Source organism: Cupressus sempervirens, chromosome 6 (assembly GCF_028749045.1).
Source record: "Cupressus sempervirens isolate cs-2001-9-10 chromosome 6, ASM2874904v1, whole genome shotgun sequence".
NCBI lineage: Eukaryota > Viridiplantae > Streptophyta > Pinopsida > Cupressales > Cupressaceae > Cupressus > Cupressus sempervirens.
In genome coordinates, this window is record NC_143123.1 from 712,062,037 (window position 1) to 712,086,499 (window position 24,463).

General features: G+C 36.8%; 2 protein-coding genes across 2 annotated transcripts in view; one reads left to right on the forward strand and one right to left on the reverse strand.

Annotated features, from left to right (window-relative positions):
• The window catches only part of LOC149554265 (Haloacid dehalogenase-like hydrolase (HAD) superfamily protein), a 58,062-nt gene extending 46,000 nt beyond the window's left edge, over nt 1-12,062 (forward strand). The window contains exons 3-6 of the mRNA XM_089789489.1: nt 10,633-10,747; nt 10,866-11,020; nt 11,214-11,475; nt 11,563-12,062. Of these exons, the coding sequence (XP_089645615.1) occupies nt 10,633-10,747; nt 10,866-11,020; nt 11,214-11,475; nt 11,563-11,718 (688 nt within the window). The 3' untranslated portion in view covers nt 11,719-12,062. The remainder of the gene's footprint in view (nt 1-10,632; nt 10,748-10,865; nt 11,021-11,213; nt 11,476-11,562) is intronic.
• Nucleotides 12,063-16,909: 4,847 nt separating this feature from the next.
• On the reverse strand, nt 16,910-18,894 carry LOC149554266 (uncharacterized). Its single transcript, XM_089790494.1, has 4 exons — nt 18,218-18,894; nt 17,584-17,704; nt 17,455-17,539; nt 16,910-17,334 (listed from the first exon to the last, which is right to left on the reverse strand). Exons 1-4 carry the CDS (start codon nt 18,892-18,894, stop codon nt 16,910-16,912), a joined length of 1,308 nt encoding a protein of 435 aa, XP_089646620.1.
• Nucleotides 18,895-24,463: the final 5,569 nt, after the last annotated feature.

Here is a 24,463-nt window from a genome sequence, read left to right on the forward strand (position 1 = left end):
AGCTCCTAGAAATTTTCCTAGGGCATAATTTCATTCCAAAGGAACTTAGCTCATCCTAATTCATTTTAGTTTCTTGGATCATTAGAATGCCAGGTTTGTAGTTAGAGATGCAACACTTGACTAAGCACTACTTGTTAGGGGTATAGGCCCCTAACATTCCAGGTAATGACCTTCATTTTGCCGATTTTTGTCCTCTCTTTTTTGAGAGTTTATATAGATTAGGAGAAGACCTTGGTTCCTGGGATTGTTCCAGTCCCCTTAGGTTATCCTCTTGTTCCATCCTTAAGAGATCATTCTTGAGATCTTCATGTGTATAGCCTTCACCTCCTAAAGCTAGGAGTTCATTAATAATTTTTTCTTTTTCCATAGTTAAGCCTTCAAGGACTACCTCCTCAATACACATATTAATAATTTGTTCAGTGAGCTTGTCACAAATATCATCCTTTTCATGCTAACTCCTTCTAGAGGAGAAGGAAGCTTTTCTACCTTGGAACAAAGCTTCCTCCTCCATAAATCCCAGAGGAGATATGACAATAGACCTTAATCTCATAGGATGGGAGATAAGAGGGCCTTCAGGAGCAACTTCCAAATTGTCATTATAGTTAATTCCTTGAAGACTCATATCCTTAGCCATGTCCTCCTTTAGTATCTTAGGGCTATTTGCTACCATATCTCCTATAGGGGAAGTTGATCCATCTAGAATAGCAATGCCTCCTTTCCCTAGATTAAGGGAAATGTGGAGAGACGCATCGTGATCACTAATCTGAGGAGAGGTTGGAAAGATCGAAACAAGAGGACGAGATGTCGTGTTCTTAACAGGCTCCACTTGGGATTATATATCAGTAGAGGTTTCCAAAGGAGATGGATACCCTTCCTTATGCCATTACTGCTCAGAGAAGTTAATTGATTCCATATCTGAGATCGGGATTTCCGCCGATGGGAGCCATAGCAAACTTCCATCCATAGATCCTTGAAAGATTATTGGGTTAAGGTAATATATGGATTGATTAGTTATAATTTAGGTGGGCTTCAAAGTGGTTTCGCCTGTCTTTACATCATTTAATATTTTGAGCTCTGATGACGAGGCAAAATCACTCAGACACCCTCGAAATCCACCCAGTGAATCTCCAATTGTTTCAGGATTTTCACATTAAGGAGTTCCACAAGAAATTTTTTAAAGGATATCCATTTGGGAATCATTTGATTGTTAATAGTTTTCGGATTGAAATTAGGGTTCCATTCCATGAATTTAACATATGGACCTAGAAGGAAACAGGGTTTTCCAACTAGTAATTTGTCTTTTAATTCTAATGACTTAAAATCTAGAACCAATGTCTTATTAAGAAGGTTAGTGATACTTACATGATGCTTCAAGATCAAAGCCATGCTCTCAAGGAAGTAGGAAGGATTGGGGCTAGAGCCACGCCATTTTGCAAAGATGTCCCATGAATTACAAGTTTCCCATAATTTCTCTGAGTGCAGGTTGTTGATGATGATAGTTTGATACTCCTCCCTAGGGTTCTCCAGAGTAGGGTTTTGAGTAGCTCTCTTATGAGGATTTTCCCTTTGGTGTCATTAGGGATTTTTCTTCTTTCCTTCGATTGGGGGGCTGAGAGATTATTGCTCCCAGATCCTGATCCAAGAGGGACTGCATTAGCCCTTGTAGCCACCAACGAAATTCGTGTGGGTATCACCAAAAGTTTTCCGTTCCTAGAAACACTGGTAGTTGATACTTGGACATGATTGTGGAGAGGAGGGTTTTCACCCATCCATCTATGTTTGGACTGTCTTTGATCCTACCATTGTGATGCTCTTTGTTTGGACATAGCTAGGGTGCCAACCCTAAACCCACTCGTTGAAGTAGAGTGGATTGATCTCAAAGAAGAGGATGAAAAGTAACGGCCAACCTATGTCCTTTCAACATCCTTTTTAAGCCATTGCCAGGTAGGAGTGTCAAATCCATTTCGAGGAGCCAAACGGGTTTGAGGACAAAAGCAGTTAGACCCTTGCCCTGTCAATTTTGTAATCTGTCAATCTTCCTTTGATCACATTTTCACATATTGTTAATGATAATTGAAATTTGTTACCTTAGTTTAGTGAAATGTAAAAACTATTCTGATTAGTAAATAAAATTAAATAGAATAGCTATGTATTTTTTACTTTTTTGACAAACATTTTAGTTTATTTTAATTACATTGTTTACTTTATTTTTATACACTTAAAAGGCATTTGATTTTTTTTTGTGAATTTGTAAATAAATACCAATTTATATGTATAGGTCATGATATAGACATGCAAAGGATATTGAGATTTATTTATTCTTTTTTCAGATAATCTCAACTAATTTGTAACAAGAGATACACATCAACTATTATTATATTATATAATCATAGCCAGCAACAAAGAGATGGGAGGGAGAGGCTTACTACAATCTGTTTGAACATAGGGCAGATATAGACACCTAAAATTGTCCACCTTTGGTCAATTTACCCATATTTCATATAATTCTCAATCATCTACATTAGTTAAGTAATTATCTCTTATTTAATTAATATCAATCTATGCTTCTAAGATAAATGAATAGCTCTAATTATTTATCTCCATTCTTTAAAAAGAAATATAAGGGGTAAGCGCTTTGACCCGAAGCTATGAATAGGCGAGGCCACAAATGGGGGACCTAATCCAAATGGGATTTAAACCTTGATAGAGTTACTAATGTCTACTTATGTGTAAATTTAGTAGTTTTAACTTTTAAACAGTGCAAAAGATTACACCAAGGTGCATGTTTGATTCGTGTTTAGAATCAGTTACTTTTTGCAAATCATTTCTATTGCAAAATTGAGAATTATGCTGAAATGTCCTTTTATTCATTATCAAGAAATGAGTACAACTGATATATACACATGATGAATATGTAACTAACATACTGAATGTATGTGTAATTCTCACACAAGGCTGTGAGAGTAGCCTCTACTGCCAAGATATTACCTATTCTATACAAATGTAATGAACATGGAAGAAAGAAATAGACTAGGTATGCAAAGGTCACGGGTGACCAGTCATTAATATGGTGAATGACTGGTTGTGCGTCCTCTTGTTTGTTTCTTCTTGCCAGCTGCCCCGTGTCATGCATCCAAAGCTCCAGTTGTTCCCTGCAAGAGAAAGAGAAATGAGTTTGATCATAAGATCTAAGCAATGCCAGTATCTCTTCTTATACATACGTATCCTATCCTAGTGCCATCTTATACATTTGCATAGAAAAGGAGGGATCTATCAGCAAGTGTTCATAAATCACATGCATATATCAGAGGTATGTGAGAAGAGACTGCATAAATCAACTGATTGTAAATATAAAAGTGACATGCAACCTGTTTGAAACCTTTTGTTTATATTTCCTTCTTGATTATGAACAAGTATTGTTCACAATGATAAAGCAATAAAGGGACATTTCTATCAGTTTTGAAACCTTTTGCTTTAATATGAGTAAGCAAGTGTAAGAACGGAAAAAGTATATATGGTAGCAGAAGATATACATTTAGAGAAGGAGAACAATATAGAAGACAGAAACATAAGATGCAAGGTTTATTTCAGCTTTCAAGTACAGGAAAAGAAGGGAAAGCATTCATGCAAACGAAAATAGCATTTGCTGTTTTTTTCATTAAAATCAGTATAGAGGCATGTACAGGAGGTATACCGAGCGAAGTGCAAGTATCTCTATATCAAGTATATCCCAGATTTAGTGTTCTTAATTTCAAAAACAAAGCAAATGAGGGAGGCTACATGAGTAAAGTGCATCATAGTTCAAACAGGAGTAGAGCTGTATAAAACCCCATGTTGGCTCTGACAGTGAAGAAGGAGATCCTGTAGGCAAAAGAGATAACCCTCATCCAGAAGTGAATTGCTACTCATGATGCATTTACAGGTATATGAAAATTTAAGAAAGAGTTATGCAAAATGAAGAACTTAATGAAATTTCACACACCCAGGTTGGGTTTTGCTAACAATTTTAGTGAGAAGCTATATCTATACAAAGTAAAAGATCTTTTCAAGTTCCTGCATCAAAAAAAAGGAATGGAACCCTTGCAAAAGTAGTCTTATTGTCTGTTATTGCATTATGCTTAAACCATAACACAATAACCCTTGAGATCTTTATTTTATTCGCATACGCCAGATATTACATTATGCTTATGATAAGATGATTTACAATGATCCCGAAGGGGGTATATATACATCTCGAGGAACCTTCCCGAAGGTGTCCGTCGACTACATACAACATGTTGGCTACATAATAAGAACCTTCCCGATACCGACGTGGAACCTTCTCGATACACACCTTGTCGGCTGATACTGACGACATACATCCTGATACTATATTCATTGATGACATCATCCCCCCCCCAAAAAAAAGAAAAGTCGCCTTCGGATGACAACACAACAAAACTCAACAACTAACTATATTTATTCTTAAAACAACATAGACTTAGACATCATGAACCAGAAGGCTATATCTTAGACTGTGAAGACCGACTGCATCGAAGCTGATACACTTGATCTGTCCGAACCTACAAATCAGCTTTGATCTGAGAGTTCTCCTCCACCACTTCCTTCAGCATCAATGCAACCTCCTAGCACTCGGCTTCCTTCTAATCATGAGCCTTCTTTGCTGAGTCCTTCTCTTGAAGTGCTGGTACCAACCGCTACTACGCTGTTGCTAATAAGATGATTTACAATGATCCCGAAGGGGGTATATATACATCTCGAGGAACCTTCTCGAAGGTGTCCGTCGACTACATTCATGTCAGCTACATAATAAGAACCTTTTCGATACCAACGTGGAACCTTCCCGATACACACCCCATCGGCCGATATCGACGACATACATCCTGATACTATATTCACTGACGACAAATTGCAACATAAAACTTTGCTCTTAATTCTTTTGTATAATGTTTGGATTCCAATACCTTTTGATGGGATTGTTTTTTCCTCATTTTCCTACGTGAGATAAGTTTAATATATGCCGTGAGGGGGAATTTAGGAGATGTTTGAAGTTAGGATTTCTTCTAAACATTTTATATTTGCAAGTCCACATTGTAAAAGAAGATATTAAATGGTGTGTTATAACTAGAGTGACGAGACCCACCATGAGTTGGGTGAGTCTCTTGAGTTGGTGAGTCAAGCAAGGCTTGCTGGATCAAAATGACTTGTGACTTGGGCTTGGCGGGTTAGGTCAGGTGACTCGCCTGACTTGCTTGACGCGTGAGTCAAGGCGTGATTCGCAGGTCACGATTGTCATGACTTGGCTGTGGCAGTCAAGTTCTGGCTAAGACAAACAATTAAAAAATGGTTTTTTAAAAAATATTTTAAAAAGTGACGGATTTCATGGATTTGATATGGATTTTGATGGGTTTCATGGATTTTATATATCTATGTTTTCTATTTCTTTTAGTACTATTTAATATTTAGTAATTTACCTTCATACTTATGTAATCGATGTATGTTTAAGTATGTGATCAAATTACCTTCTATTTCATGATGTTATTGTGTCTTTAAGCTTTATTTAATAATGGGCGCATGGAATGTTATTTAAATCCTAAAAATTCTCAAAATTTCAAGGGTTTTGTCAGTTTGCCGAGTCATTGCCGAGTCACTAGTGAGTCCGAGCCGGGTCACGAGTCAAGTTACCCTTGCCAAGTTTGAGCCGGGTCTGAGTCTCGTTACTTTGGTTATAACTCATTTAATATTTTTGTTATTTCAAAATGTAAATAAAGGTAGGTTGGGATATTTGCTTGTGTTGTAATGAGACAATTTGACATGTGCCTTAATACTTAGTCTTAGGATTTATGGAGATATTATGTGAAGACTTAGTATTATGAATCGGTTGAAGTCATGTGGAGGATATCTAGGAAATACTTGAGTCAATATAGGACTTGTTGGTTGGTCAAATTTGACTTTATCTTGGCAGTGGAGAGTTCTTTATGGCCAGTTGGAGTGTTTTGTGGGTAGTTTTGAGTGAGTTATAGGTATCATTATGAATTAGTGGGCTTCAATGAGTGGTTTAACTTCTTTTTGGAGGTATCTAAGCCCTCTTTTTGTGGCTCTTTTCTAGCATTCAACTCCAAGGGGGTTTGCACTTAATCTTTTGGACTATTGTTGGTTTTCTATTCTGATTATATAGAGGAGACATTTGTGACAAATCTTTGGTCCTGAGTGTTTTTCTGATATTTCTCTGTAAGTCATTTTGGATTTGGAATACATTTTGATTGAGTTATTTGTGGCAAAATCTTCTTGCAATCTAGCCTTCAATCTTTCTGCATATTTGCGTGAATACATGATTGATGAAGTAAGAAGTGAATCTTAGGATTCCTTATTATTTTGTCTCAGTTTTACATAGTTGGAGTGTACTTTTGTTTGCAAGTTATAGTTCATGTTTCTTACTATGTGAATGTTTGTCTTTCCCTAACTCTCATGTTCAGGACCTTATTGTGAAACATTAATGCAAGCTTGTATAGGATTTTAAGTGTTTTTTTTGTTTATAAGATAGATCTTACTATTTATAATTAGTTGGGTGTTTCAATGTTCACAAATTTTGGTGTATCACCTATTGGCTTAGGTTCAATTTTTATGTGTTCTTTCTACATCTCTTCCCCTTTTCCCCTCAAGTCTTGTTTGTTTTTAGTGCTCAGAGCTTAGGTGATTATCATAAGGAATCGACGCATAACTCGGAGACTCACCCAACTCAATAGGAAAATCCTACTATCTATGAGTGATTCAATGTTGACGGAAATTTTCGGTTTAGTTCTGTGAATTTGGTAGGGTGCAAACTTAAGGCCTTAACCAATAGCAAAATAAAAAACACATCTACTTAATCATTAGAACATGGCAATACCATCTATTTGCCTTCATCCTTATTCTTTGTTTTCCAAAAAAAGGAAAAAAGTGAATAAATAATTAAATTTATTTAATCTCTCACATGTTACATTTGTTGCATCCCAAATTTTGATCTAATTTAAAATATAGCCGTTGAGGTTCACATGAAGTCAGTTGACAGTTAAATTGGTTATAATCCTGTGAAATGATAAGATGGTTAGTTGTTATAATTATTTATCACAAATTCATGAAATTGAATGGGTGGTTAGCCGTTATGATTATTTATAACTTGTTATGATAATATGATTTAATTATGGAGAACTTCCTTGCAGGAAAAACGTTGAAGAATTGTCAGAAAAGATTTAGGCACGAGCATCACCGTCACTTGGCAGATAGGTTGAGGACCTAGCAACTTGAAACAGGATACATCTGTGGGACCCGCATGAGCTAATTAAATAAATAATTTGAGGAAACATAAATAATTGAGTTAAAATATAAAATGTACCTCAAAGGATTTAACATGATCTTACACCATATTATTATAATAGATATATCTATATACGTACATATAGATATAAAAATGAAATGACACCATTATATTATGATAATTTAATAAAGTGATGTCACCCCATTAATATTTACATGTACATATATAAATATAAGATTATAATAATATTCGAATTATAGTCTTCCAACTCTATTTCTTTCTATTTTAATATTCTTGCTTTTAATTGATTAACACTTGGCATGATAAATCGATTTAGTATTTGGCAACTTGAATTGTCTTATAATCTTTCCAACTTTATCTTCCAACCTTTTATTTATCTTTCCCTCTTTTTGTTTTAATCAAATTATTGATTGGATTCAAATGGACTTCTTTGTAACTGCTGGAAGCTGAGAAGCCACAGCTAGTATTTTATATAGAGCCATAATAGAAGCCGCACAAAATGCAACTCGCAGCCTTACAATCTCTTGCGATCATTTCCGTATACATTACAACAAGTCAAGTTCCATATTATCACAGCTTTCTTAACTATATCCACCTGTACCTTGCCATTTCCGTAATCAGCTTGCTCGACTTCAGGTGTTCAACTAAGCTGTGCAAGGATTCCTGTTGGAAGTCGTGAGGGTGCCAAGTCCAAGCCAGGGTCTTCCATAAACTAGGTTACAAAATGCTTCAAATGTTTTTATTTACTGATTTTTCCCTGAATGTAATACATACTGCAGCTGGCTAGGCGTGATAATCAGTTTTGGACAGAAATTATCATGTGTAGTAATACTGTTGGTCACCATCAAATTACATAGTCTTCCATAATTATTTTCCTTGTATGTATTTTTATTCATTGTAATCTCAGTCCATTAGTAAAGAAGTCGATGGTAACTTTAGGAGATCAAAATGATGTATGAACCATCCCAAACAATATGAATATCAATAACAATAGCTATTCTATTCCTAAACCATGATAAATGCATAATATGAATAGTATGCTCATCTAGTGCACTTGGGAATCACTGACAGTAAAGTCACAATGGTGAAGAGGTGAAAAAGGGGCAGTGAGCTCATAAAATCTAATGCACCTGGGATAGCCATGAGATGGTGAAGAGGTGGAATGAATTTGCAAAAATGTAGAAGAGAAATCAGATATGATTAAATTAATTAATTAAACAATAAATTCTGTAATCTTTAAGAATATCCTTTTCAAATCACAAATTGTGATAAGCTGTTATTCATGAATTTGCTGGGAATTAACAGACATAGCCGATTGCTTTGAGATCTGAACACCTAGGATTCACCGGTTGTATAGCCATAGAAGGGTGAAGAGGTGAGATGGAGTCTGCAATGACTTAGAAAACAAAAATCAGATATGATACATTAAATCTAGAATAATACCATTTAATAGCTCATGCATGATCCTGTTATTGTAGCTCCTGCTGTCAAGTCTAGTGGTGTGGTTAGATACCAAGATGCTGAGTAGATGATAGATGTTCCAAGTCCAATTCCAGGTAGGGAGGGCCTTTCTCGTTGGAGATTGTGTGGGGGATAAGTTATGGTCTGAGAATGGGTGGTAAAGCCCCTGACAATGTTTCGCCTCTCCCAAAGTTGTCGGACGTACAACAGACAAAGAGAAGCTATACATTCAATTGTTTGTCGGAAAACAAGTATTATCACTTTTATGATGTATATGCAAGAAGGTAAGATTAATTGAGTTATTTCATCGTACAATTATTTTACACCTAGATGCAAGATATAGTTTTATGGATTGTTTTTCATTTATATGAATATCGAATATGAACATAGCTTCTAATCTTGAGTTATTGCCACATTTAAGCAATTGGAAGGAAATGAATGATACAATGATATCTGTGAGCTCTAAATGATACAGTGGTATCTGAAACCCTAATTGAATTAGTGGTATTTGAAGCCCTAATTGATACAGTGGTATCTAATACCCTAAATGATCCAGTGGTAATTGAAGCCCTAAGTGATATAGTGGTATCTGAAGCACTAAATAATCCAATAGTAATCGATGCCCTAATTGATACAATGGTTTGTGATGCCCTAATTCTATATAGAGGTATTTAATAGTTATTTGATATTGTTATAATGGTATTTGTGGACTAACCTGAGTGGTTGCAAAAGCATCCCTACAATGATTTTTGATTTCAAATTCCCTGATATGTGGATTTAAATTTCTATAGTAAATTCATTGATGGTGTTTTAAGTTCTTAGTTAAAAAATTTTGTTTAACTGTTTTTAATAGTAAATCTCTTTCACATGAATATGACTATTATAACTGTCTTCCTATGAAATTGAAGTAATACCTATATTTCTTTGAGTATGTTAGTTGTTAATTAAGACCCATGAAAACTAGTTGTTACAACATCCTCCTACACTTCCCACTTGCACTCCAGAACTGTCTATGCAGCAACGAAAAAGCACTTGACAATTCATTTTCATTTTTAAAATTAATTTGAAAACCACAATACAGTTGTTTCATGATATTTAATTTATTAATAAATATAAAAGGTGCAATCTTGTTGCTGCATAGCCATTTCGGTTGCACTCGAATCCCTCACCTATGCTTCACCTAATCTTCCATTGAAACACCTAACTTTTGATTAAGGGAAGTCAACTCTCCTATCTCATCAAACATATAGGCTTGTCCCCTCAAGCCCCCCAAAAGGAAATTTTCATTTCTTTATTCCTCTCCTCCATCCTCCACCCTTGATCTTCATCACACAATCTCAACTACCCTCAACTTATATATCGAACCCTTGTAGCCATTCTATCTCTCACTCATCTCCATTCGAGTGTCATTATGCTACCAGATTTTCAAGTGAGCATAGATTTAATCAACTATTTTGGAAAATTGTTGCAATAAGAGGTTTGATATACTCTATTTTTGTGGTATTTCGGGTTATTTTGACCTCTTTTGCCTAATCTTGAGTGTTTTATTGTTTTGTGATTTTGAGCAATTTTATTGTTTTTATTCCATTTAAGAATCACATCCCCTTACACAGTAAAATATGACTAGGAGCAGTAAGTTACTGTTTTTTTAATCTGCAGATTATTGGCTATTACCAGTGGTTAGATGAAATCAATAGTGGAATCACTATCTATTCATTACAAGAGTCTAGAGCCATGTTAAGGCACTCTGTTATGCATTTACCAAGGATGAATAGTGAACAGCATTTTGCACTTGTTATGCTTACATTATATCAAGGAACTCAATAGTGTTTAATTTGAAATTCCAATTACAGGATGGGTCCATTTCCATCTACATCAGATTTACAAGCAGTATTATTCGACGTTGATGGAACACTATGCGATTCGGATCCTTTGCATTACTTGACTTTTCGTGATATGCTTCAAGAGGTCTGCTTAAATACATAAACTCAGACTGTATATAGCACTTATCCCTTTTGTCTGTGTTGAATCATTGGCATGTTTTGTAAGATGATTCTGATTTTATAATCAACTTGAACAATTTCAGGTTGGTTTTCAAGGGGGTGTTCCTATAACTGAGGAATTTTTTAGTAAGAACATCAGTGGCAAGCATAATGATGATATTGGACCTTTGCTTTTTCCTGACTGGGATGAAAACAAATGTAAGAAATTTCTTGATGATAAAGAAGCTTTATATCGAAGGTATGGATAAAAGAACCTAGTCATTTTGTGATATTGCCATCACAATTCAACTGTGTAGTTTCTGACTGTCAAATAAAAAAGTAATACCAAATAATACTAGTTATTCTCAGCTTTAATATGTTAAGCTAGAATTTCAACTTTGCCTGACTGAACGAATGTATGATAACTCTCACCTTGTTCAATCTTTTTGCAGTATGGCACCCCAGCATATTAAACCTGTAAATGGCTTACATAAACTCTGCAAATGGATCGAAAGCCGTGGTCTAAGGCGTGCTGCAGTCACCAATGCTCCAAGAGAAAATGCTGAACTCATGATCTCCATTGTAGGTCTCACTGACTTCTTTGAGCTCATGATTATTGGTAGTGAATGTGAACAGGCCAAGCCATTCCCAGATCCATATTTGAAGGCCCTAGAACATTTCAAAATTCCAGCCAATAGAGCATTTGCTATTGAGGTTTGGTCTTAGACTGTTTTCATTTGTAACATTTTCTAAATCTTTGAACCTCGTCTGATTAATTCATTTCTTCACTTTCTTTTATAGGATTCTACTTCAGGTTTGAAGGCAGCTGTTGGAGCAGGATTGGCAGTTTTGGGGGTAACCACTAGGAATCCTGGACAGGCACTACTTGAGGCGGGAGCTACATTCTTAATCAAAGATTTTGAGGACCCTAACCTTTGGAATGCACTAGAGTCATGAAAATCCATTGCAAGGAAGTTGCATGGAATTGATTAATAATAGATTCACAATTTGCCTTTTATCTCTCTTTACGATGCATTCATTTGACAAGGAGGCTCTACTTATAAGTAGTTCTTAACATAAGGGATGACGGATTCAATTTTTTTTGAATTTATGTTTAGAATCCTCCAAATCTGGGATGGTTATAACCTCACAATTGTTCGAATGTGAAGTTTTATGGTTTCAATTCTCATTTTTATTTTTTGTAAGATTGTCCTGTGTGAGGTAAACCACTTAAATTTTTAAGGCTCAGGTGATCCTGTGATTCACTTATAAATAAAAATAGCCTGGTCCATATTTCAAAATTTTGTGCTAAAATATTGAGCAACAGTTTAGAGTCTTCAATTTCAGCTATTGATGGTCGGAGACTGAAATTGTGAACCACTGCTTAACATTAATTTTCCCACGTTGGAAGAGTATGTCAATCAGTGTTTACATTTCCCTTTGTATACTTTATTTTATGAAGATTATGACAAAAAGTTTCATAGGACTATTACCCCAAAGAAGCTCTTGGATTTTTTTGAACCTTACGTGGTTAAAAATCTAGCAATGGTCTTAGTTTCTAGGATGTAAACAGTTGGTGGAATTATAACACATAACATTACATTAACTCATTAAATACTACTGAAACCATGTATCACTGAAGAACTCTTTGAATCATTGTCCTTGTATATTTACTCATTAACTTCCAATAAACCATGACACGACTGATCAATGTTTTTGAATCCCAATTCTTCATATATATCACTTCTTAATTTTGATGGATAATTAATAGCATGGAATGTTAAAAGTCTATAAATTATATTCAACCACACTCAACCTATCTGTTAATTCACATCTCATGCATAAGACACATCTTTTGAAGAATCAGACATCTAAATATCTCTGGATCTTTTGTTTTTTTTAATCATCATAAACCTTGTTTAGGTCAAGGAACCATTAAAGAGAAAATTTATTTACTGACCAAGAAGCTCACAGGCACAAAAAGAGAGCCTTGAACACTGCAAAACTGCAGTAAACACAAAGGAGCTTAACAACTGCTGAGGAGGCCAGACAACAACATTCCAAAAAAATCGGAAAATTCCACCAAAAGCATCCTCTGATCAGGGTAAGGCACCATGAGAAGGTTGCACCTATTGTGTTGTACTAACCGGATCACATCCATAGAAAAATAGCTGAACCAAACGTTGACCCTGGCACCACTGTCCCTCAACAAATCGACACTAACACAATTTCCAGCTCTTCTATTGTGAGAAAGCTTAAACCCACTAAGGTCCTTGATTGCCCATTTAGCCTAGTTAGTAAATGCTTCCATTTTCTAATTCCACAGTGTTCACCCTTCATTTCTTCAATAAGTAGATTCGGATCCCCCTTGATCCTTAATTTCTTTCAACTTTTTTCTCTTGCAATAATCAAGCTCCACATCAAAGCCCTAGCTTTAGCCACATTATATGAGTTGGCACTAAAATCAAGAGCAAACAGACATAGGTTGGCCATTCCCTGTGGCTAGCCTTAACCGTATCATTCTGTCACACCATCAGTAGCCTAACCAACCAACCTCTATGGGTAACCATACAACATGGCTAGAGCACCGAGAAAGAGCTGGGAGAGGCACAACTAGTGGAAGTGTGGTGAAGTGCCCCGTTAGACCTGCTCATCATCAATGATTGTCCAACTGTGTCCTTATGTATCTCCCCCGATCTCACTGAGCTTTCACCCATATCTCCCAAACTTTTTTTCACAATTTCCTAAAGTCCTAAAAAACTTTCCTATTTCTTGATAAGCTTTTTGAGTCAAGCTCATTGTCCTATTTCTTTCTAACCACAACTTCCAAACTATAATTATCGGAGCTGCATTCTAGATGGACTTCAGACTTGGATTCCTAACAAGGAACCCCAATGAACCAGCAACAGAGGAAGAATCTTTGAGACCACCCAAGAAATTCTTTGTTTGGCAAGGAAGCAGGTCCAAAGATGGCAGACAAAAATACAATGCAGGAATAAATGATCATTGTCTTCCTCATCAGTTTCACACATTACACATCTGAGAGCTTAAATCTACCAAAGTCCTTAGTTCATCAAAGCTGAGAGTCCTCCATTTCCAAATAATCCAGAGGAAAGTATGCATTTTGGGAACACCATACTTGAATCGGACCTTGCTATCCACCTGATCAGAAATATCAGTATGGCAGAAATATTTGAAAATGGCTTCCTTTACCGTAACTCTACCTACACCATTATCACCCAAACAACTATATACTCCTCAGGACCACACTAGGTAATCCACCACCTGTACTCCCAAGAGATCATCAAAATGGGTAGTCAAAGGCCTAAATGTTGGCGTCATTATATGATTATGTCAATGTTTGACATTACATTGTATGATTATGTCAATGTTTGACATTTTCTTAGCTTAGTGTTTGGTTATTGCATTTGGTAACTGCCCTCAAACGGGCTACGTGTTGTATAAAGACTCCTCATTTTATCAAATCATTGAACATTAATTTTTTTGTTCTCACATTTGGTATCAGAGCTTTCTGGCATAATGAAGGTGTATTGAATTTGCAGAATGGTTTCTTCTTGTCTTAGCACTTGTGGCTCTGCAATAACATGACATGATGAAAGAGCCTATATCACTGAATTGATGGATGACAGAGCAGTTATGTCTGTAGATATCCATTGAATCAGACCAGGTTGGAAGGTATGTAAAGGAAGAGCGCATTTCGATCCCACAGACAATTTCTTTGCTTTTCACTAGGTTGTGATTTCTATTTATTGAACTGTATTCTATCCCATCTCTTTGATTGCGTCTTAGTCACCCAAACAGCTTGTAATTTGTAAAGTGCCTTGACAATTTTTGAAGTTTTATCCCTATTTTTCTGCCTTAGGAATTTTGTCAAACACTTCCCTTGCAGCCTCAGTTTGTTGATGTTTGTTGTTTTGCTATGATTTTTGAATGCCAATGATATTGACGAATACAAATGATTGCAAAATAACTAATTGGAAATCAAAGTGATATGCAACTTCTTTTTATTATTTTCCAAATGCAAGTACATGAAATTTTGATGTAAAATGCACACCTACAGCCAAGAGGAATTTTCACAAACACTTGGCATGCATCCTATGAATGACTATGCAATGAGATGTTTTTACAAACATTTGGCATACAAACTGAATAGCTGAATTAAGTTGATTTTCCTTCAATACTTCAATGTTTACAATTACTGAATACTTTGGTAACAAAAAGACATATATTACTTGTCAAGTGTATCCATCTACAATTGCCAAATGTAAATACCATAAGAACCTGGAATAAGTAGCTGAGATGACATGTTTTTTGGTTTTGCTTTTTTTTTGGATTTTCTTTTTCGGATTGCTTTTTCGGCTCTGCTTTTTCACTTTGCTTTTTCGGATCCGCTGTGAAAACTGAAACCTTTCTCCTTGCCAATTGATGTCAAAAATTAGTTGCACGGGTTGAACAAAAATCACTGAATATTATCTCCCAATTAATCACAAATGAATTGGCTGAATACCAATTCCTCCACTCCCAACTAGGGTTGATATCTCAAAACCGAAATTGGCACCTTAGAGTCTTCAAACCCTCAGGCAAGTATGCAAGCACTAAGGCTGAGAGCACAATAGATGAATATGCAACTCAAGATGTGTAAAATGACCCCCCAAAGGCTCCTTATAAAGATTTCACAAGCAACTCCAAGAAGCTTCTAGAGGAATCCAACACTTTAATCTTTTAAGTGACTTTTTGATAATTTATTATGTTAGTCACTTTAATATTAAATCAATTAAATATAAAGTTACTTTTTAATATTTCATTGTTTAGTAACCTTATAAGTAATTAATTTAATATATCTTTTCCCCCTTATTTCTTCCTTTTTAGCCTCCAGAGAAAATAAAGGGTAAAATAAAATAAGTGGCTGGTGCCTGTCAAAAAGGGACATTACAGTCCTCCCTTCCTGAAATTGCTTGTCCTCAAGCAATTGCAAACTCGGGTGCTGTAAAATCTGCTCATTCTCCCATGTGGCGTCCTCTACAGGCAGATCCTTCCATCTCACCAAGTACTCCTTAATCACTCTGTTCTGGAATTTCCTCTCTCTGACATTAATGATCTCTTCAAGCACCAAGACCAAATGTCCCTCCTCATCAAGTGGTGGAAGATCCGTGGAAGAGATAACTTGCTGACCTAATGCCTTCTTGATGCATGAAACATGAAATACATTATGAATCTTGATGCTCGTAGGCAGCTCTAACTCATATGCTACCTCCCTAATCCTCCTGGTAGACCTGTATGGACCGTAGAACCTTGGTCTTAATTTTTCTGCTCCACTCTTTTAAAGAGAGGACTGTCTATAGGGCTGCAATCGTAGATATACCATATCACCAATCTCAAAGCTGCGCTCAACCCTGTGTTTATTTGCATAAGTTTTTTGCTGATTCTGTGCCATTATCAGATTATCCTTGAGTGCCTTCAATATATCTTAGCTTTCCTGAATCCAATCTTTTGCTTTAGGTGCCCTACTCTCACCAACAACCATCTCCACGAATGAAGGTGCATCATACCTGTACAAGGCTCTGAAAGGACTCATTCCAATGGACATATGGTGTGTGGTATTGTAACAATACTCTCCTAAATGCAACCACCTAATCCAAGCCCGCTGTTGTCCTACCACATAATTATGCAAGTACCTCTCAACTCACTTATTAACAATTTATGTTTGCCTATCAGTTTGAGGGTGATAACTGGTACTGGACGTCAACGCAGTACCTATCAGTCTAAACAGCTCCTGCCAAAAAGCACTCATAAACCTGCTATCCTTGTCACTGACTATGTTCTTAGGTAGCCCATGCAATCTAAAGATCTCCTTGAAAAATAGCTCAGCCACTTGTGAAGCCCTGTACTATGTCAGAATAGCAAAGAAATGTGCATATTTTGTGAGTCGGTCTACCACAACAAAGATGCTGTCTCTCCCCTAAACCTTGGGTAGGCCTGTGATGAAGTCCATCGAAATGCTCTCCCACTTCCGCTTAGGAATGGGCAAAGGCTGAAGTAACCTAGCTAGATGTGTATGCTCAGACTTATTCTGCTGGCAAGTCACACACTCCTTCACATGCTTCAACACATCATCCTTGAGGCCTTTCTATGAAAACCTCTCTCTAATCTGTCTATAAGTTTTGAAGTAGCCTTGATGGCCTGCTAAGGGTGTATCATGGTAAGATTGTAGTATTTTCTCCTTCAATTTTGATTCTGGTACCAAGTAGATCCTATCCTTGTAGTAAATCACATCATCAACTATCCTGTACTTGTCATCCCAAATCAATCCATCCATCAACTCACAAGAAAATGTATTCTTGGAGTACTCCACCAGTAAGATGGATTTCCAATCTGCCGAAATCTTAGAGAGTGAGCAAGCTGAAGGCCTCATGGAGAGGGCATCTGCAACAATGTTCTTCTTCCCCTTAACATACTCTATATCGAAATCATATGCCTGTATCTTGCTAACCCACTTCTGCCGTCTCTTGTTCAAGTCCTTCCGCTCTAAGAAGTATCTGAGATTGTTATGATCTGTCCTCACCACAAATTTCCCCCCAACTAGATACTATTTGAACTTCGCCAAGGCATGCATAATGGCAAGCATCTCCTTATCATAGATGGAGTATAGTCTCTCAGCTCCCCTCAACTTACGGCTCTCAAAGGCGATAGGGTGTCGATTCTGCATCAATACTGCACCAATACCTTCCCCTGAAGCATCACACTCTAGAATGAAAGGCTGCGTGAAATCAGGAAGTGCCAACACTAGACAACTACTCACACCTCCTTGAGCTTATCAAAAGTTTGTTGTGCCTCTGCTGTCCAACAAAATGCACCCTTCTTGGTCAAATCTATCAAAGGTGCCCCCAACTGTGAGAACCCCTTAACAAAACGCCTGTAGTAACTTCACAGTCCGAAGAAGCCCCGTAGCTCTGTAAGTGACCGTGGTGTGGGCCAATCTAGAATAGCCTGTATTTTCTCTCGGTGCACTTGGACACCCTCTGCACTGATCACGTGTCCCAAATAAAGAATCTCTCTAAGGCCGAATTCACATTTCAAAGCCTTACCATACAAGGACTACTCCTCCATGATGGTAAGGATCTCATCAAGCTGTTGCAAGTGTCCTTCCCAAGTTTTACTGTATATGAGAAAATCATCAAAGAATACCAAGACAAACTTATGCAACTGTTTGTTGAAGATATGATTCATACAAGAATGGAATGTGGTAGGTGCGTTAGTTAATCCAAATGGCATCACCAAGAACTCATAGTGCCCATAGTGGCATCGGAAAGCAGTCTTGTGCACATCTTGTTCCCTCACTCTAATCTGATGGTAACCTGATCAAAGATCAATCTTTGAAAAATATACTGCCCCATGTAACTCATCCAATAACTCATCGATCCTGGGTATTGGGTACCTGCTCTTGATTGTTTTCTTATTGAGGGCTTGGTAATCTATACACATTCTCATGGTCCCATCTTTCTTCTTCACTAGGACCATTGAAGAAGCGAAAGGGTTGGAGCTAGGACGAATGTGTCCCATATCAAGCAATTCCTTGATTGCTTTCTCGATCTCATCCTTAAATTTCTTAGGATGGCGATAAGGGGTAGTAATCATTGGCTTGGCCCCTTCTTCCAACTCAATAGTATGCTCGAAGCCTCTGTCGGGTGGCCTCCCTGGGGGTATCTCACCAAAAACCTTGTCATGTTTTCCCAATAGCTCCTTGATGTCAATGTGGACTAGCTGTCCTGAATCTGTAGATTCCTTAGGAGTGATCACACACTCTACTGCCCAAACTATGTCATCATGCCTGAAAATACTCTCCATACGTCTAGCTGAAACAATCTTAGGTGCTTTAGATGCCATACCTCTAAGCACAACTCTACACCCATCAACGTCTCTGAACTTGAGTTCCATGGTTTGGAAGTTCTGTGAGTACTTCCCTAATGACTGCAACCATTGGACCCCAAGTATGGCATGGATATCACCCAAGTCAATCACATAGAAATCATCTATAACTATGTGGTTGCCCATCATAATAGACAATTGTGGAATCCAATGAGTACAAACTATCTTACGCCCATCAACCACCATCACACCGAATCCCTCAAAATCCTTTAGAGGAATTTGTTGCTTGTTCACCAATGATGCATCAATGAAGTTATGAGTAGCTCCACAATCAACACTGCTATCTGATGACCTTGTAGGACCCCATGAATTTTGAAAGAGTTGAACTTAGAAGCACTAGAGATAGAAGCAATGATCTCATCATGATTTTCCCCATCTGAACCATTATTGTCTTCCCTTTGAGGTTCCTCTTCCTCATAATTGCTCTCATCATTTGATATCACCTCAATTAAGTGAGCCTTGCCTTTCCCTAGGCAACGATGTCCGCTAGACCATTTCTCCTTGCAATGATAGCAAATCCCCTTAAGCCGACACTCTTGTCTATAGGCTTCATCAAAGTTCTCCTTATTACTTTTTTTCTGGAATGGCTTCTTTCCCTTATCCTTATGGGATGTGAAAGGCTTGCTAGGAGCCCTAATGCTAGATGTAGAATATTCCATGTCTCTAGTCTTCATGATAGCATCCTGGAGAGAATCTAGTTTGAAGGCCTTAACCCAACCACAAAGAGGCTCTGTCAATCCCTTAATGAAGAGCATAACCAACCGCTGTTCTGAAATATTTGTCACCATAACTGCCAACCGTTGGAACTTTGTGATGTAAGCATCCACTGAATTAGTCTGCTTGAGTTGTGCTAACTCCCTAAAGTGGAGTTCAGAATCCTTATGATCAAACCTGCCAATGAGCTTCTAGGTGAATTCCAAATATGAAGTAATGTTGGCATGCCCTAAGGTGACAAGTCCATGGTGCCACCATTCATGTGCTTCTCCTTCCAAATGGAGTGTGGCGTACTAGATAGCCTCTATTTCCAACACAGGATTGAGCTGCAAATATGTGTTGAACTTCTGAACCCAAGCTCTAACTATACCTTTGTTACTTCCATCAAATGATGGTAAGGTTAGTTTTTCCACCTTACACTGCAAGTCTTGATTTTGCACTCCCCATTGATTGTTTCTTGGTCTATTTCTCAATTTAAGACCACAAAAGTCTACTAGTGACATGGTAGCCTTGAAATCGTCACCTAGAGAGTTGTACTCCCTCAAATAATCACCATATCCCTCTTCGCTTACTTGCTGGTCGTGATTTACAACACCCTATTCTCTCAAAAATGTAGGCATAAGAGGCCTAGAAGTAGCTCTACTTGCTGTTCTAGCACTGCTTTGAGCTATGTCATTGTTTTTTTGACCCCCATTGTGTCCATTTTTCCCGTTAGTCCTGTTATGGTTCCTATCATTTCCATTGTTTTTGTTATCTACCAGCTGTCCAAGGATAAGTGAAAGTTCTTCTCTTCCTCTTGTCATTTCATCTCTCAACTCCTGTTGCCCTCTTGCAAGAGCATTAAGCATTTGCTGGGTACTGCTTTCTTCCATGAGTTCTAAAGGACTTAAGCCCTTTCTTGCCCTGTTATAGAATTTATCCAAAGGATTTATGAATGGAACATTTGGAAACTCTTCACTCATAACTCGTATAGGATGGCAGGAACTTTAGCTCTGATACCACTGTAAAGTGCCTTGACAATTTTTGAAGTTTTATTCCTATTTTTCTGCCTTAGGAATTTTGTCAATCACTTCCCTTGCAACCTTAGTTTGCTGATGTTTGTTGTTTTGCTATGATTTTTGAATACCAATGATATTGATGAATACAAATGATTGTAAAATAACTAATTGGAAATCAAAGTGATATGCAACTTCTTTTTATTATTTTCCAAATGCAAGTACATGAAATTCTGATGTAAAATGCACACCTACAGCCAAGAGGTATTTTCACAAACACTTGGCATGCATCCTATGAATGACTATGCAATGAGACGTTTTTACAAACATTTGGCATACAAACTGAACAGCTGAATTAAGTTGATTTTCCTTCAATACTTCAATGTTTACAATGACTGAATACTTTGGAAACAAAAAAACATATATTACTTGTCAAATGTATCCATCTACAATTGCCAAATGTAAATACCATAAGAACTTGGAATATGTAGTTGAGATGACATGCTTTTTGGCTTTGCTTTTTTCAGATTTGATTTTTTGGACTGCTTTTTCGGACCTACTTTTTCGGACTGCTTTTTTAGCTCTGCTTTTTCGCTTTGCTTTTTTGGATCCACTGCGAAAATTGAAACCTTTCTCCTTGCCAACTGATGTCAAAAATTAGATGAACGAGCTGAACAAAAATCACTAAATATTATCTCCCAATTAATCACAAATGAATTGGTTGAATACCAATTCCTCCACTTCCAACTAGGGTTGATATCTCACAACCGAAATTGACACCTTAGAGTCTTCAATCCCTCAGGCAAGTATGCAAGCACTAAGGCACAATAGATGAATATGCAACTCAAGATGTGTAAAATGATCCCCCAAAGGCTCCTTATAAAGATTTCACAAGCAACTCCAAGAAGCTTCTAGAGGAATCCAACACTTTATTCTTTTAAGTGACTTTTTGATAATTTATTATGTTAGTCACTTTAATATTAAATCAATTAAATATAAAGTTACTTTTTAATATTTCATTGTTTAGTAACCTTATAAGTAATTAATTTAATATATCTTTTCCCCCTTATTTCTTCCTTTTTAGCCTCCGGGGAAAATAAAGGCTAAAATAAAATTAGTAGTTGGTGCCTATCAAAAAGAGGACATTACATAATCATAGACCGAAAAATCAATACATTTATGCAAGGAATAGTTAGTATGCGACTTGCTCCAAGCTTCCATTTGCTTTTGATTTGGGAGTTTCTAACACCTCTACAAGACATCGATGCATTACATTATAATTGTTGAAGGTGGAATCCAGGACTTGAAGAGAGTGCTCGTTTGATAATCATCTACTATCTGACACAACGAGATGTAAAAATCCTGCTTCTTTCGAAGTACTTAAATAGTCTTGCACAACTGCAGTGTTTTCGCGATTTCTTTGTTAGGTACATTTTGCGTATAAATGTTATGTACATTTTTGTTGATGCTGTAGTCTCAAGAAGCACATTGAAATTGAGACTCTTATAATTTGGATACTCTTATCATAATTTTTTTTTAAAGTGCGGATAAATTAGTGTCTTTTGGTATTGATGGGCCTAATCAAGTTTCCATGTAGAGTTGCTGGTCTTGGTGTCAGGGACAATTTTGTTGAAATTATAAACGTCATAGTTTAGCTTCTTGGGATACAATCATTAAGCAAGTTTCCTTGAAATATATGTTATTTGGCGAGCAAGACATTCTTCTATCAATGAATAAGATTTCCACCAGATCCAGGAGGTGAATGACATCCTTCTACATAGTGAAGCATATCCCTGGTGTGGTAGTGTTCATGGTTGACATTGTAGGGGTGTGTATGTCATATGCTGGGATTGTTGTTAAGGAATTTGGATCAGAGACAGAAAAATAATAGGCTGTTTTTCATCAAGGTATATTTGATGATTATTTTGAGCTTTTATAACAGACTGGAGTATTCTCCAATTCATTGTTAATATAATATCTCAGATATGATCTGAGAATTGAATAGGAACAGATCCTATATATCTATATGGTAGCCCTTATCAATTTTGATTTATGATATAAGCTAATCCCTTAATAATCTGAAGTATTGAATGCTTGTTGTGCAGTGTAATTGCCTCAGTTATTGATTACTTCCACAACAGGCATCGATATTCTCATATATATATGATATGGAGAGTCACACCCACGTAGTGGCATGGGTCATGACCCTACATGAGGTGACTAATTACAAATTGTTTCCATCGATAAGTAAATATCATATGTATACTCCTATATGTAGTAATTGAATATGCATGCTTCAATATGACTTAGATCAGTATTGGGTAAGGATAGAAAATAATTCTGCCATAAGAAGATTGCAATATATTATTATTAAATCATATATACACACACACACTTTTCATACAAGCGTATATATATTTATGAATATTGTTGTCGGCAAAGTCTAAACACAACCAACAAGATCAGTTAGTATCGAAAAGGTTACATGACGGTTGAGTCAACCTTTCAGGATATATATATCGTTCTTGAACTATAAAGGATCATCATTGTATTCATGATTGTATACTTTGCTTACATGAATAAAGTACTATATTGTTTTGTGTCATATTTTAGTCTCTTAATGCAATAACTATCCGTTTACGCTGCATAGTAAAAATTTGGTGTCATTGCCTGTCGAACCTGGTATCAAAGATGTGTTCTAAAGATTAATGTCAAACTTTCTCTATAAAGATTGAAATAAAATAAAAGAAAATGATGATGTATGCACAACATGTGGAGCATTTAATCCTCATGCAACAGGCATAATGTAGGCAGAAATTTCAACAACTCACCAAAGGGCACGAAGGTGGTGTCACTGAAGGTAAACATAGTGCCATAGGAACATTGACCAACAGAGTACATTCCCCTAACCGATCGAAAAGTACTAAAGAATTTCTCGAGGAGACACAACAAAGGTTAAATTTGGTTGAAGAGACAAGGGAGGAATTTCTAAACTTGTATATGCCAAGGGTGAGGAATCCAAACAGAAGAGAAGGAACCAACACGGTTCAAGGTTCCGAAGGTGCATGAGCATGGGTGAACTCTTCGTCTCTGACACCCCAGATGAATGGATGCAAATTCAATAATTGAACTCATCACACCAACATAGAGTAATGGGGGTGTGCAAAATAATGCCGGTACACAGAACAATGCAGGTACATAGAATAATGCAGGTGCACAAGACAACATAGGTGCACAACAAGCACAAAAGTCAAGAGAAACCAAGCAAAAGCTAATGATGGTAGGGCTAAAGGAGAAATTGTCTAAATCTATTGAAAATGGGACGGTTAACCCAGTTTAACACAATAAAACATGTCAAACAATATGGACTGTGAATGGTGTAACAGACAAGGATGACTGGATCTGTTAGTTTCTAGCTACCCTAAGAGGCGTAGCAATCGATTGGTTTTTAGATATCAACTAGAAGAAAGCAGCCACATATGCGGAACTCAAGAAATAATTTATAGCAGAATTCCAACTACTCAGAGATGACAATGAGATCGTAGCAAAAATCTATAGTACAAAGCAAGGGAAGAATGAGATAGTCTATGGGTATACGAGGAGCCTGAAGGAGCTAGTGGGACAGATGGAAAGCCCTCTAGCCAATGGGTTGAAGAAAAGATGGTTTGTTGAAGGGCTATGACCAACACTATGGAAAAAGATGATAATAGTACCTCCAACATTGTACATTGATGCGTTTAACCATGCAATGGACTTTGAGAGTGAACACAAAATCGAGAAAAAGAAGAAAGACAAATCTTTGGATTCAGAAGACTCATCCTCTAGAAGCAGCGATGAGGAATTGAATAAAAAGACCGAACATTACAAAAAGATATGATGCATATGATGAAAGAATTTAAAAATATGAAGAGGAACGTTGGCTAAAACAGAGAAGGGGAACTATGGTGTACGAATTGCAAGGAGGGCCACACAAAAGGCTCTTGCCCCAAGAATTAGTTTTGCAATATTTTCTAGATTGCATGACATTTCACCAAATAATGCTTGTT

Bases quoted from the DNA above. Each gene is read 5' to 3' on its own strand.
- LOC149554266 (XM_089790494.1), bottom strand. From the start codon at position 18,894: ATGGTGGTTGATGGGCGTAAGATAGTTTGTACTCATTGGATTCCACAA. The intron at 17,705-18,217 runs GTACCCAATACC...CGGACTGTGAAG, and splicing joins AAGAAAACAATCAAGAGCAG to TTACTACAGGCGTTTTGTTA. The intron at 17,335-17,454 runs GTAAGTTGAGGG...TGGTGAGGACAG, and splicing joins CCCTATCGCCTTTGAGAGCC to ATCATAACAATCTCAGATAC.